Genomic DNA, 15,927 nt, shown 5'->3' on the forward strand with positions numbered 1-15,927 from the left:
ACTCGAACCTCTTCTGCTACTACTCTATGGATTTGGGGCCTGCTTGTTTCTTTACTGATAGATCATCCTGATAAAGATCATGTTAGTACAGTTTCCACAGGCTCACTCTCAATTCCAACCTTGCTGGGGACAGCCTACCATGACATGGACTGCCAGCAGTAGACCATGATGGAGACATCTCAAAATCCTGTAGCAGCTCTTTGTAAAAAAAAGGGGGGGGGGTGACTGGGACCCTGAGAAGCAGGAGACACATCCCTCCAGGGGACCCACCATCTGAAATAAGAGACTGCCTGTCGGGATGGAGACATCTCAGTTTCCCAGGGCAGCTTTTTATAAAAAATAGTTGTTACCATTTCTCCTAACCTTAGCCTTGGACAGCGGCTGTATAGATTTCATTTGTGGGTAACTACTTGTGTGCATAATTATTCTACTATATCTGACTTTCCTATTTCTTTCACCTTCTGCTCTGGTGGATGCTGTGAAACTAGATATTCATTGATGTAATAATTCTTAAAACAATTGGAAATTGAGGCACAGGGGCCCAGCACTGCACAGTCCTAATGGCCCAGGTGCATGCTGTGTGTTCTGATCTTGGAAACAATGTAATAATTGCATAATGGTAGTTCCAGATTAATGTTTAACTTGCAAAGAAAGTTTGAAGAAGTTACTACTAGGAAATGAATTAGAGCCAACATTGGGACTCTAAGAAAGGAAAAAGTTATTGAAGTTTTGAAATAAGTTTTGCACAAAACTTGAGCATAATTCCTGGATAAGAAAGTATGGAATCCATGAAATTATACACTAGTAAAACTAAGTCAAAATACTGGGAATCTTAGGAGAGTCATTGTGTGCAATGTGCAGAAACAGAAAGCTAGTAAACTACCGAGTTAAGGGTTAACTTGATTCTTTCTGGCCACTACCTGGTGGATTTGCCCATGTCATTTATCATTAGAGCTTCACAGGAAAAAAATGCAAGTGGCCAACCTCGAAGCTCTGAGCTCTGAAGTATAATAAGTTAAAAGTTAAATTTAAATAATGGTAAGTTTGCGACTATTATTTTTTTGGTCACAGGCCTGGGAATAAGGGAAGCTTGAGACTGTGGGGGACAATTGTAATTCTTAATTCTTTGTGGGATGTGGTTATTCTTTTGAATTTGATTTGGCAATTATACAGTATCTTTTTTGTCTACCTGCTTCTGGAGTATCAATAAGAGACTGGGGCAAGAGAAAGGTTAGCTATCGAGGAATGAGTGACCAAGCGAGTGTAAGAGCATGTATGAGCATGTGTGTGTGTGTGTGTGTGTGTGTGTGTGTGTGTGTGTGTGAGAGAGAGAGAGAGAGAGAGAGAGAGAGAGAGAGTAACTTTAAGTCTTGAAAAATTGCCTGTCAGCTTGTCCCAAAAAGTAGTCTGTGTTTATTTAGTATGTGCTTTCCAGATATCCCTGCTTCCAGTTGAGAACTCTGGTCCTGTGTTGAGCCTGGACACTGGCACAACCTCAGGGAGCTGAAGATGTCTCCGTGGTTAAGACCCTTGCTGCTCTTACACAGAACTGGGGTTTGGCTCTGGGAAGCTCAAAACTATCTATAACACTAGCTTCAGGGGATACAACACCCTGTTCTGGACTGTGTGCATTCTCACACAGACCCATACACTTAGGAACACATGAATAAAGCCTAAAATGTTAATTTTTAAAAGCTAAAGTCAGTATATCTGAAATGTGTGCTTCAGATTACTCTATCAATTCATAAGAAATAATTTTTGCTACTAACTTTGTGATAATTTTTCTCACAAAAGTCAGTGTGCTATTACCTGACTTTCTCAACATGAGAGAAAGATCCAGGTGAAATAAATAGTGTCTGTGATTTAACAATTGCCATCTTCTTTAATCGGGGGAATGAAGGGAACTTTGTTTATGGGAGGCTGAGTGGTCCGGATGGGATATATAGTCAGGGAACAGTGTGATGAGACTACCAATCACATTGTGCTATGCTCTCCCTCTGCCACGCCAGCTCCTGACTTTCCTCTAAGAAAGGAAGCTGTATTCTAGAACACAAACTCTGAGCATCAGATGGCAGCTATTCACCATAACTTCTGTAGGTCCTAAAATCCAAAAGACTAGTTTATGTTCATATTGTCTGTTTTGAAAGCAAGAAAGCAAATGTCAGGCTGATGTCTCTGTTAGCAAACCACTTGCTTCACCATCACAGGACTTAAGTTCCATCTCAGAGCCCACCTAAAAGTGTAACACATGGCGGCATGGGCCTGTAATCCCAGTACTGGAGAAGCAGAGGCAGGAAGGCATGCTAGCTGGATAGTCTATCCTAAATGTTGAGCTCCAGGTCTCTCATTTGTGAGACCCTGCCTGACCTTCAAAGATACACACACACACACACACACACATACACACACACACACACACAAACACATACACACATACCCATATATACATGAACACAAACGCGCATGCACATGTACACCCATACATACACAAGCATATATACACACATTTAAAACATGTTCAATACACTATGATGAAGTATCATATGAGCACAGTTGCAGATCAGCACAAATTAAATAAATGAATATTTTCTATGTAAACAAAACTAGCCATGGGTTTAAAGGGCTGCTCTTGAAGGAGGCTAGTATTCTGTCTTCAGAGCCTTGTTCAGCCAGTGTTTCATTTTGAAGACACCCCTCCCTTGGTATCTGTAAAGTCCTAATGATAGCATGACCCTGGAGCCCAGGTGTGATGCTCCCTTACCACAGACCCACAGAGCTCACCTGGCATGTCGGATGGACGCAATGGCGTTGCTGAACTCACTGTCAATGCTGCGGCAGTTGTAGAATTCCTCATAGGCTGGTCGGGAGGAGCCCTGGTACTCGATGCGGCTGATGCGACAGATGCCCACAATCAGGATGATGAGCATGAGGACGAAGGCTACACAGAGGGCTCCGATGATGATGTAGAGGGAGTGCCGAGGCATGTTGGTGAGGCTCTCTGCCATGTGCCCAGACTTCCACTGCAGGTCTTAAGGCAGAGAAGGAATTGAAGTGGTTAGCATGGTGTGGCACTAACTTCACAGAAGGGTCATCTAAACTGGGAAGGATTATTTTTCTGTGACTAATCAAAGTCAAGGTTTAACATCTTTAATATTAAGGTTTACTGGTGAATCCTAAAGAAAAAATAAGAATGGATCTGCTTTAGTTTGGGTGTGAAATGCCACCAAAGTACTGTGAGTTTTATTCCCAGTTGATGGTGATGTTTGGAAAAGCTGTAGAACCTTTAAGAAGTGGAGCCTTACTAGAAAAGTCTAGAATCACTGAGGGAACGAAGTAGGCTTGGGGTGTTATTCCCAAGCTCCACTTACTGTCTGCACCCTGCTTCCTGACTGCAGGTGCTTTCCCTACCATGATCGATGGTCCCCCCCTCAAACAGAAAGCCAAATTAATCTCCTCCTTCATGAAGTTGCTTCCTTCCAGACATAGCGTTACAACAAGTAACTCCATAGTCATTCTCAAAATACAGCTCTTCTACCTGTTGAAAACCTTACTACAAATTAATAACAGAAATAAAAGCTGCAAATAGGTGCTTTACCCTTCTTGTGGACTTATTGGTAGAACTTCACCCCAGATTTGGCGACCTTAGACTCCCTGCTGAGGAACCAGCGGAGTAAATGTATAAAGCTCTATGTACAAGAGGATGGCGTCACACATAAACAGGTCAGAAAATGAGCTCAGGTCCCATGCAGCTACTTCTCAAAGCCAGTAATTAATAATGTCTTCTCACTCTGAATCAGATTTCTTTTACGTGTTTAGAAAAGAAATAACATGTTGAAGATAAGGATGAAGTCCCCCATTCTCGTGTCCTTGCCCCATCCCACCAACACCAAAATAACTTACAAGAGTCAGAAGGAGGAAGACAATCTAAATACTCAACTCTTACAAGACATTACATTAAAGGATACGCATTAGAGGATTCAGTCAAAGGGGATCTACTCGTATGTTATAATAATCCAGCAATCATAGTGAGTTTAAAAATAGTTACTTGGACATTAAAATAAACTCAGAGTGGGGTCATAAACTAGCAAGTTTACACTGCTTCCCTAGTTGGGCTAAGATCTTTAGGAACAACTCATTCAATCATAAAACTACCAGAACATGTATAATTCCCCCTTTTACTCTCTCAAGAGAGGCAGCCTAGGCAACTGACATCCTTTTAGCAGAGGCAAAACGAGCTGAGGTCTGTGTCCATGGCATGCCTCTACATTGTTGCCTCTAGAAGACAAGGTTATAAGTGATTCCAGTGTCTTCTGTATACTTTTCAACAATTTTAATAATAATGACCTATTCTTTCTGCAATCAAGAAATGAATAATACGTCATTGGTATAAACACCCAGATGAGAACCTCCGCACAGCATTCAAAAGAGGACCGACCACCGGATCACACCAGTTTGCTTTAACCCCAACTCTGACATTCGATCCATCTCCCAAGCCTCTGTTCTCCATGTGCAACAGGGAAGCACCAATGTCTACCCCACTCATCTGTTGAGAACATAAATGAGAAAACTGAAAAGGTGAAAATGAGAAAAGGCACTTGGTGGGTAGCCCTTCAGGAAAAACAGCTGAAATGCTAGAGGAAGGAAGGGGGGGAAGTACACTGTCCCACAAGGCAGATACTCTGGGCAGAGGATGATAAAACATCAGCTGCCCCTGACCAGCCTCTGTTAACAGGGACAAAAATGAAAGAACTGGATGTCACCTCTGGGGTTGGCATTGGCTGGTAACATCAGATGATGTTCTGCTTGTGGACCAGCATACAAATGGAAGTGTCTGGCTAATACAAACAGAATGGGAAAGCAAGCTGCAGATCAAAAGAAGCTGGGCTTTCTCTATTATAGTCATACAACATGGCCACCACCATTATCCTACAGGGTCACCACCTTCCTGGTGTCTAGATCTGGAATTCAGAGAATGGTGCAAACAAAAAACACTCAAGACACCTTCCAGTATCCTGGTTAGGCAAAAGTACCGCCACACACTCAGCTACACCCTCAATGATCATGAACTCAGAATTGACTATTCTTGACCCTGAAAAGGACACCCTGAGGGAGAGGATAGTTGCTGAGGCAGACAAGGGACCAGCCTGCAGAAACATTCCCTAGCATCTTAACAAAGAAGTAGTCTCAGCTTCTTAGTCTGGACACTTCTATAACGCTTAAACATAATCTTAGGAATGTGCAGCCAGATCACCCAATCCCTAAATATCTTATGGAGACCTGTGACAGCTAGTTTGATGTTCTCATCCAAAACCACATGCCTAGCTGCTAAGGCAGCAGAGGGAGCTTAGAAAGCTACCTGATCCTTAGTGTGCTCGCTCCTCAACCTACCTGACCCAGAGACAAGGGGAACAAGACGCACTGCAAAGCAATAGTCTCCACAGATGGCAGAGCAGAAGGTGTTCTGTGAAACCAGAACTGAGGTTCGGTCCCCAAGACAGGAGCCCTGTTTTGGCAGGATCCACTGCCTCCTTGGAGAGACTACTCTGTTTTCTGGCAGAAAAAGTAAGTGTGGTTCACTTTAATTCCAAGTATTATAGCATTCATTCCCTTCAAAATTCAGCAGCAGGCTGGAGTCCAAGGCTCAACAGAACGTGTTTTATCATCCATTTAGCATCAACACAAGGGTGGCCAGGATGATTTTTCACTCCAACTCATCACGAAATACTCAGATCTGATGGCCTGGGATGTATGTGTGCATGTACGTGTGTGTGTGTGTGTGTGTGTGTGTGTGTGTGTGTGTGTGTGTGTGTGTGTGTGTGTGTTTCTCCACTAGTGCATACACACATGTCACAGCACATGTATCGAGGTTTCTTCTTTGAGCATGTGTATCTTGGAGACATACACTCAAGTCATCAGCCTCAGCAGCAGGTACCTTTATCCACAGAGCCATCTCTCCAGCCCTCACAGGAGTTTTTGGTGGGCTTTTGAGTCTTACCTATGCTCTGTATGTTAAACACATGTGCACCATCTTGATTGTGCATACGCACATGATCACACATGAGAAGAGTATATACCTCATGATGTGGTCACACAGCACTGTCCCACTAGGGATGAGTTGCCCACAGCTTGCATGTCCCTCCACTTCCGTCAATATTTGCATTTCAGGGTGTTTAGACATTTAAAGAGAAATCCATCACAATTTCTTATCAAACAACAACAAAAACAAACAAAAGCCTGTTTTCCTTCATCCCATGCCCTCATGTTTAAAGCTAAATTCATCTTTCCTGTCTTCTGAAATGTCCCTGACAGAAGTGAAGGTGGCTGCTTAGCAAGCTAGTTGGCTTAGTAGTCAGCCTGGATCTGTGTAATCTAACATTTTGTCTGAAAGGTACCAAATCTACTCTCTCTTGCCAGGTGGCTGCAAATGCCATCCTCCATTCAGGCTCCATCAGTGTAAGACAACAATTTCCCACATCCCCAGAGTCCCATTGCATGAGTCATTTACTATGTTGGCTATAGCCTAGCTTGGAGAAGAAAAATTAAACCTGAGCATACTGACTGGGATTATCTCAGGGGCCCCAGTAGTTTTCTGACCAGGAACACCAGCTCAAGAGCTATTTGGGGAACATTTTATAAATGTCCCACTTGTAAGTCTCAAGGATAATTTGCATTTTTATTTAAATTTGTCTGAAGTTCTGTGATTTCTGAAGGGTTTTTACATCGAACATGTTGGGACTGCTGGGAGCACGGTAGAGAAGCTGTTCACGGTGAAACGGGCAAGCTGGTGACAAAACCAAATCTATCCAAATTAGACTTCAGCTAATTTGCATAATTTATTCTAAAATAAATTGTCCATATCTATTTTGTAATTTATCTTGGTGAGCAAGGCAAGACCAGCTAATTTACTCAGCTAAAAGGAGCATGTTTTTGATGATGTCATTTAATAAGTAAATGATTCTTAAGGCTATGGGCTACCTACAAACACAAGCTAAAATATAAAATTGTGTCATGTCTTTCATAACCAAAGGTGAGCTGTCCAATGAAAGCATCAATTAGCCTGAGAAAAATTAGCAGCCATTGTTGGTTTTCAGATAATTAATGGGGGTGATCTGAATGAAGATAGCTCACAGGGTCTGGCACTACTTGAAAAGATTAGGAGGCATGGCCTTGTTGGAGGAAGTGTGTCACTGGGGGTAGATTTGGAGGTTTCAGATGCTCAAGCCAGACCCAGAGTTGTTCTCTTCCTGCTGCCTGTAGATCTGGGTAGAGAATTCTCTGTTGCTTCCCCAGCATCCTGTCTATATGCCGCCACCTTCCCCTCCATGATGATAATGGACTGAACCTCTGAAATTGCAAGCCAGCTCCAATTAAATGATTTCCTTTATAAGGGGGGGGGGCATCTCATCACTGCAATGATAAACTAAGAAGTGGGACATACTACTTCATAAAGAACCATTTGCAGTGTACCTATGATTTGAGTGCCTACTGTGTGCTACGATAAAACATGAAGGAAAAAGCTCGGAAGAAGTGAACTCTTGGAAGTTTAGGTGTTTATACAGAAAGTTTAGGTCTTTATCAGCAAGACACCACCAAATATGGAAGTATGGGTGTGCCAGCACAGGCAAGCTGTATTGAAACAGGGAAGGGAACAGGGTGATCATTCAACTAAGCATCAAAAGAGCTTGCACAGTGAGGATCACTCGACATAAAGAAGGGGTGAGGGAGAGCAGAAAGAAGATTACCCCAGGCAAAACAGCAGAATGAGCTCAAGCCTGTAGCAGAAGATCAGGACAAAAGACCAATGGAAGCCAGTGCGAGGAGACTGAGGCAGACAGGCCCAGTGAAGAGTGAGGCACCTTCTCGGGGACAGGCCACTGAGGCTCTTGAAGAAATGAGCAGAGCCTTGGTCTTGGTGGATTTCTTTTTTAATAGTACTGGTCGTGGCTGGGCTCAAGGGTTTGAGTGGTCACATACACACTAAGAAGACCTACCTGGCTCTGAGGCAGTGGTTCTCAACCTGTGGGTGACAACCCCATTGGGGGTCAACAGACTCTTTCACAGGGTCACATATTAGATATCCTGCCTATCAAATATTTATAGTTACAAAGTATCAATGAAAATAATTTTATGGTTTGGAGTCATCACAACCTGAGGAACTGTATTAAAGTGTTGAAGAACTAGGAAGGTTGAGAACCACTGCTGTAGGACTGAGTATAGAAACCTGTTCAGGGGCTACTCTAGTATGAGGCAGAGCAGGTAGTGGCTTGGCCTGGGGTGGTGGGGGCAGCGTGAGTCACTGCACAGCAAGTGAGCATGACATTGGGATGGAATTAAATGGGGCAGGGGGTGGGGCCTGAAAGGGAGAGAATAAAATCTCACTCTCACTTTCATGTCTTGTGTGGCTGGATGCATGAGGTGCTGCAGTTTAGTAGGGCCCCCTTAGAGTGACCAAGAAAGGGCAAGCAGAAGATGCAGAGCACTGTTTGATAAGGAATAAATTGGAGATGCCATTAAAGCATCACAGTGCCAGGGGTAGCAGAAAACTGTACTTGATGAGAAACTCACTATTTTGGTTATTACCCTGGAATTTATTGAGAGCTCCATCCATGTTGGGTACATGCATACAAAACATGCATACACTTAAAATGATCATTGAAACAAAGAAATGGACAAGCTACAGTGGGGTCCTGAAGTCAGAGAACATTGCCCCTGGGTGAGGAAACCTGAAGATGTAGTTCTTAGGGAACAGAAGAGCAGATTATGGCAACTAAAGAAGAAGGGGAACAGGAGGCTTTGCTAAGGCTGGGAAGTGCATATGGAGAGACAGCCCTGCCTTTGGCTGGGTACAGGGTCCATCCACTGAGAACAGACCTGGGTTTGATAATGCTAAACTAAGGCCAGTGAGTTGATCAAATTCTGAAGCTATGCATCTGGCCTCTATACCTGTCCAGTCTGAGAACTCTAAATTTCCAGGGGTTGACACAATTCCCATACCACATTCCTCCAGCAGGGTGATTCATACTCAGAAGGTTCTTAAATTACAAAGATCAGTTTCTCCCTATACCAATCTTGGTGCTATGGCTGCCTTCCACATTCCTATGCACTTGGGGAAGCATCTCCAACTAAAACATTAGCCACTTACAACCTAAGGATTCTTTAGAAACTTAGTGTCCAGTCAACAGAATGGAAATCTGAATGTGGTCAAGAAAGAAAGGTCCCTGCTACACAAAGAAGGAAAATTGATTCCACAAAGAGCACTCTTCGGTCATCAGACAGAATCACTAACTAAAGAGTCCACAATTTGACTGACAACTACCTCCATATATGTAACTGTCACTTTAAAATTTTTAAGAACCAAAAAAAATAAGCTGGCCCAACACATCATCTTTTGGTCCTTTCTTGGTAACCCTTGTGAGGCCCCCTTCTTGAGATTTTTATTTTATGTGTTGTGCTGGCTGGTTTTGTGTCAACCTGACATAAGCTACAGTCATGAGAGAAAAAGGAGTCTCAGTTGAGGAAATGCCATGAGACCTAGCTGAATGGCATTTTCTCAATAAGTGATCAGTGGTGGAGGGCCCAGCCCATTGTGAGTGGTGCCATGGTCTAGACTAGTCATCATGGATTCTATAAGAAAGCAGGCTGAGCAAGTGAGGGAAAGCCAGTAAGCACTGTACCTCTACGGCCTCTGCATCAGCTCTTGCATCCAAGTTCCCACCATGTTTGAGTTCATGTCCCTTTAATAATGAACAGTATACGGAAGTGTAAGCCAAATAAACTTTTGTTCCCCCAACTTGCTTTTTGGTCATGGTGTTTTGTCCCAGCACTATAAGCTCTAAGTAAGACCTGTGTGGGTGTTTTGTGTACATGTGTGTATGTGTACCACATGCATGTAGTGCTCATGGAAGCCAACATAGGGTTCAGATACCCTATAACTGGAGTTATAGACTGTTCTGAACTGGCATGTAGGTCCTGGGAACAAAACCACCTGGGTCCTCTGAGAGAGAATCCGGTGCTCTTAGTGGCTGGGCCAACTCCCATCCCCTACCAAACCCCCCACTCCACCCTACCCCACCCCGACTGACAATGTGAGCGTTTAGATGAGTTTCATTTTGTTGCATTTTTAAGAGTTTTTATGCTTTTGTTTGTTATTCCCCTCATGTCTTCATCAAATTCTGTCTATATGTTTGTCCATGTTGAGGTAATTTTTTTTCTTTTCCTTTCTATTTTTCTCTGTCTTCAGCCTCTCTGTTTTCTCCTTTTTCATTTCTTTCAATATTGAATAGCACTCTGACTTTCTTGCATTTAATACTCTCATGTTTTAATCTCCTATTTCCTTTCTTACATCTTCTTAATCTTCTTTAAAACTTTGTCATGCTTGAGAAGTCACTTTGCATTTATTTTATTTTTTCCCTTGGTCCTCTGTAAAGCTTTGCTTACCTACCCCTTTTCTTTCTCCAGTTTATTGAATCTTGCTTCTCTCCCCCTTTTCTAGCTTTTCTCTGACTCCTTCCTTAACTCACTCACTCACTATTATATGCTTCTTTACTACCAATAATATTTAGCTTCATGCCATATTCTACAGTGACTTTGTCATTTTCAGTTTTATAGTCATTGGTCATAGATTGATGGGCTGTATTTGATTTTTGGGTCTATTTCTGTATTTTCTATTGTGTGGTGTAGTTGTTTCTAAAATAGTTTGTTCTCTTCCCTCCTAGTTATACCGGAGAATGAGCCTTCCAGAGTAGGCTATTCAATAAAGAGGATAGTATATCATGCACTCCCAGAAGAAATATCCAAATTAATAGATACACAAACTACAACATAGAAGTATAAGGAACATGAGAAAGCAAGGCAACGTGGCTGCTCCAAATGATCTGAACTCCATAACCACTGGACTCACTTAAGTGGCTAAATTACCAGCTGATGATTTCAAAATGTTTCTGTTAAGAATGATCAGTGATCTGTGGAAAGATGTGGACAAGCAGAAGAGTCCAGTCCAGGGCCTGGAGAAGAAAGTCAGCATTAAGGAAGGGGGTGGGTCAGGAAAATAAATGAGAAAATCAGCAATGAGAATAAAGAAAGTTGGCAACAAAGAAGAAAGTCCAAGCAAGAAAATTGAGATTCTGAAAAAATAAAAATAAACAAATGGAAATGTTGGAAAGAAAAAATCTTCAAGGAATAAAGATTTAAAAACACGAGGAATGCATGACCAATAACCACAATCAGGAAGAAATATTCTAAGGGTGGAGGACAAGGCTAATGAAACACTGCAATCAAACATCTCTAACAGAAAAGGAGTTGATTAAAAGAGCATGACCACAGATCTAGAAACTGAAGGATATGCTCAAGAGACCAAACCTAAGTCCATGGGCTACAGGGGTTGAGATGAACACTAGGTGCACAGCAAAAGTAGCCAACAAAATTATAGTAGACAATTTATTGTGTCTAGAAAAAGGATCAGACATTCAAGTATAAGAGACATCTAGAACCAATGGACATGACCAGAGAAGAACATATCCACAGCAGATTTTAGTCAAGATGTCAAAAATACAAAGCAAACACACACACACACACACACACACACACACACACACACACACTAGAAAAAGCTGTAAGGGGAAACAATTGTCCTACACATGCAGAAATATCAGAATCTCTTATTAGTAACCCTCAAAGACACAGAATCATGGAACAATATATTTCGAGGAGTCCTAAAAGTAATAAATGACAACCCAGATTGCTGTAGTCAATTTAGAGTAAGTGAACTTCAGCCTAGGAAGGGTTAGCATCAAACCCAATTCTACTTTAAATATTACTAGCTTGATACAGTCTTCTCTTGAATTTGTGTCTTAGAAGACTTGTGTAATAAAGAGGGTCATAAACATATCAAGGAGGCAGCAACAGTTAGTATCAGCACATAGAAGACCTATATAAAATGTTCCTTATATAGTGATTCAGCTTCTCTTGAAATAAAATTTAGACTCTTTGTAGAATAATACATCTACATCACTGACAAAAATGACTACATCAAACGTCCTACAAATTTAGGAAATGATCACAAACTGACTCATCTTCTGATGTTTGAGGGTATGTCTTCATGAAAGGTTGTGCAGAGATAAGAAAGAAGTTATCAGAATGGAAATAATGTCATGCTGAGAAAATTCGACCCAAAAGAATGAATCAGGAAGACTGTGAACTTCTTAGTCTGAACAGTCTAAACTTCATAGTAAGAACATCTCATATAGCCAACAAAAATGGAGTCACATATGCTAACCCTTTCAAGAGGAACTAAAGTCAAGATGTTGTGGTGAGGTGTTTATGCATGGCTACCAAACACTATCCCAGCCCTTCATTTTATTCTGTTTATAATAGTCATCTTAGGCACAGGCATATTTCTGGAACCTTTATATAAAATCCTGAAAGATGGATGTCTAAAAACAAACTGTAACCATTCTGGCATGAAAGAAAATACTCTAGAGAGAGATACTGTGCCCCTCTCTTCGGTTATCATACTATTAAAAACAGTGGACTCCAAGGGATTATAATTCCCCCAGGAATGGCTTTCTGGATGAAGTGAATGCCCAAAGCCCTGCTGTGGCCAGAAGAACTTGTCTATCAAGGAAAAATTGAGCACAGTTTTGATACTTTGTCAGACCATGTTATAGAACCAACTGGAGTTTAGACGGTTGGGTCAAGGACTACAGCTTGAACAGGGTTATTCAGCCTCGGGTGTTATTTCTCAGGAGGCCACCCAGTTTGATTTGGTGTTGTGGGGTTTTATTTGGTTGTTTGGTCATTTGTTTGTTTGCTTGCTTGTTTTTGAGACAGAATTTCTGATTGGGACCTGTGGGTCATATGTTTGGCTAAGTTAACTGGCCAGCAAACTTCAGGGCTCTTCATTGTCTCTGCCTTCAAAGAATTGCCACTATACATGGGTTTTGATGTAGGCAGTAAGGATCTAAAAACTCAGGGCTTCATACTCAGCCAGAAAACACTTTACTGACTGAGCCATCTCTCCAGCCCAAGTTACTCTTATCCATCAAAGACTACAGTCAGCAGTGAGAACATCTAAAAAAGAAGTATTCTTTGAATACCATTCCTGAGAAAAGAGTCATCTGGATTTAGGAGTCAGCATACCCCCAGGCACCTGGTTGTATCAGATAAAATTTTACTTCCCTGTTTAAGTAAAAAAATGCCTTTCAATGAGGAAATATTTGTCAGCTTTCAAAAAAGGTAAAACCACAAGCCCATGTCAGGGTGTGTCACCTCCATCAGGACTATTCTAGGACATCACACCCTGAACCTGACTTTTCCAAACTTCACTCCATCTACCCACAGCTCCAGTGCCTTTCAATTCTTCTTCCACATTCATCCAAACAACTGAAGGAACCTGCTCTATTCAAAGACACTTGAAAACACAAAGCCAAGGGGAATTCAAACCCTGCCTTGCTTTTTAAGAGATTCCAGAGAGGCTGCATTTTTTTGATAGTATTCTAATGCCTGTCTGTGAAGCACAAATTTTGGCTGACTGTAGTGAACTTTGGATGACATTTGAAGACTCTCATCCCCAGTAGAAAGGCTAGATGCAATCTCAAGGACTGAGCATGGCAGAAAGCAAAGGACAAAAGTACTACTTGGACTCTGGACACAGGGGTGAATAAAATGGCTCCTCTGAGCCTTGTTATGGTCATTGACATGGGAACTTTTGGGTCAGAGTGAACACCCTCTTTTTGCTGAAGAAAAAGCCCACATTAAATAGCTCACAACTGAGATACTTACGAATTTCACAGTTTGCCCCCACCCAGCCATGAGGACAATGGCAGGTGTAACCATTGGGCTGGTCTAAGCAGGTTCCAGCATGATGACAGGGGTTACTGTCACATTCATTGATGTCAATATCACATTCTTCACCTAGAAAGATAAAGAACATTCACAGTGATTGGCTAGACCCATATTTCCCATGAATTCCTTGAAAAACAAAGCTAACAAGACCCCAGGCTGGTGGTCACAAACTTTCAGCTACAGAACCCAGCTTCCTATTTGAATAAAGTGAAGAACTCTTAGAAAACTCCAGACCAGGGACTTTTCACTTAAGGAAAAAGTGAACAAAGAAAAGCCATTGTTAAGAAGACTCTCTCCTTGAGCCCATGAAAAAGTAAAGTTATTCCCACATCTTAATAAACTGTTTGAGGTTGACCTAAAAGGTGAACTTAGGTTTTCAATTGTGTTAAAGTCTCCTTTAGGTTGGAGCTAGTAGCTGAATCTCATGTCTTTTTATGAAGCTCCAAGAAGCAGAACATTCACAGTTTGTGATTAGTTTGTGTTTGGGTTTCTAGGCTAAATATTGGCTTTTGAGTGGACACAGTTGAATACCCAGTTTCATAAGTCCTTTGTAAAAAAACTGATTCTCCTTTCCTAATCCTCTTGTATGCTTAGATTCAGCAGGAAAGGGACTGAAGAAAATCTCAGTGGAAACATCAATCCCAAGTAGAGTGACACTTAGAAACATGAGATTACCCCAAATCTGACATACTCCTTCCTGAGAAATGTTGGCCCAAAGGATCCTCACATCTTCTCAAATCTGGTCTTCCCTACAATGAAGACAGCCAGACCCCGCTTTCACCCAGCAATCTGGGTTTCCTCACCTGCCCACAGAGCCCGTTGTAACATGCCCAACCAGCATACAGGCCAACACCACTGTTATCCAAATGTTCTTTTATAGGAAATATCTGGCTGGCAAAAGTTTCTGAACAGAGATACCCCCAAACAATTTCACAGCCATCACAGTCAACTGATATAAGATGGATACATGCCTTAAACCTAAGAGCCTCTCACTGAAGCTGAAGAGGATACTTCACACCAAGGCAATCTCATTTGAAGAGAAAATTAAAAAGGGAGAGAGAGGGAATCTTGGAAAATAAATCCTCATTTGCTTAGATAAACACAGAAAGGGATGAAACAAACAAGCACTACTGTCATTCCCACAATCCACTAACACCAGAACCAAGAATTTGCTCCACCTTCAGAAAGCAGCATCTCACTGTACTCCAAGGCTGATTTAGCATTAAATTGCCTTTCTAGCTGCTATTGGTTTACTTCACATTTATAAAACCACCATATGTTACTTGCAGATCATTTTAAAGGAGGAATCTCACATGGGGAGAGTTCATGTCTGTTTCGTTTCACACTCTTTGCGTAAGTGGCATTTGATGCTGTCAAGTCAAATCTGTCAAACAAAATGCCCACTGTGGCAGGGTTATCCTAAAATGAGTTTAATCATTTTATATAAGTCATGATGGGGTGAATTTGTCTATTGCAATAAACATACTTCACATCAATAGAAAGGACACAAAGTCGATTGCCTCATGCTATTCTGTCTTAAGCAGTTTAAAACATGGTTGCTGAGTATCATAGGGTGATCACTTCTAAGGGGAGGGCACAGATTACACCATCCCAGATGGCCATTACATGGTAGACTGGTTGAAAAGCACATCAACGGGGTGTGCTGAGAAAAGCTGAAAAGCAAAGACTTTCCCAGATAAACACATCAGTGTCCCTTTCCAGCCACTTAGGAAGCTATCCCTAACAAAGGTATTTACTAAGCAATACCCGATGTCAGATGGCAATCCAGACATGGCAAATTTGGAAAAAAGACCCATGTGACCTAGACAGAGTAGCAATAGAAACAGCCTGGCTCTTCCCATTCTCCACCCAATACCCTACTCTGCTCCGCTAAGTGCAAGGGCATGCCACACCCTCTGTGTACAACATGACCATAAACTCAGCACAGTCCTTAAGCTTCAGCTCCCCAAGTACTGAGATTACAGGCATGGCCCTACCACACTCGGCCAAACATCCATCTTCTCGTGAGTTTCAACACACTGACATCGTTTCCGGTCAATGTGCATTTGGTCCTATTTTAGTTTT

At 41.9% G+C, this 15,927-nt stretch overlaps 1 protein-coding gene across 1 annotated transcript in view; it reads right to left on the reverse strand.

The window, feature by feature from the left end:
* DNER (delta/notch like EGF repeat containing) overlaps positions 1-15,927 on the reverse strand; it is a gene marked incomplete at both ends in the record, with an annotated part of 276,755 nt that overhangs the window by 5,336 nt on the left and 255,492 nt on the right. Inside the window, 2 exons of the mRNA XM_080933397.1 lie at positions 2,782-3,028; positions 13,780-13,911. Of these exons, the coding sequence (XP_080789523.1) occupies positions 2,782-3,028; positions 13,780-13,911 (379 nt within the window). The remainder of the gene's footprint in view (positions 1-2,781; positions 3,029-13,779; positions 13,912-15,927) is intronic.

Source organism: Micromys minutus (genome assembly GCF_963924665.1).
Source record: "Micromys minutus genome assembly, chromosome: 19".
NCBI lineage: Eukaryota > Metazoa > Chordata > Mammalia > Rodentia > Muridae > Micromys > Micromys minutus.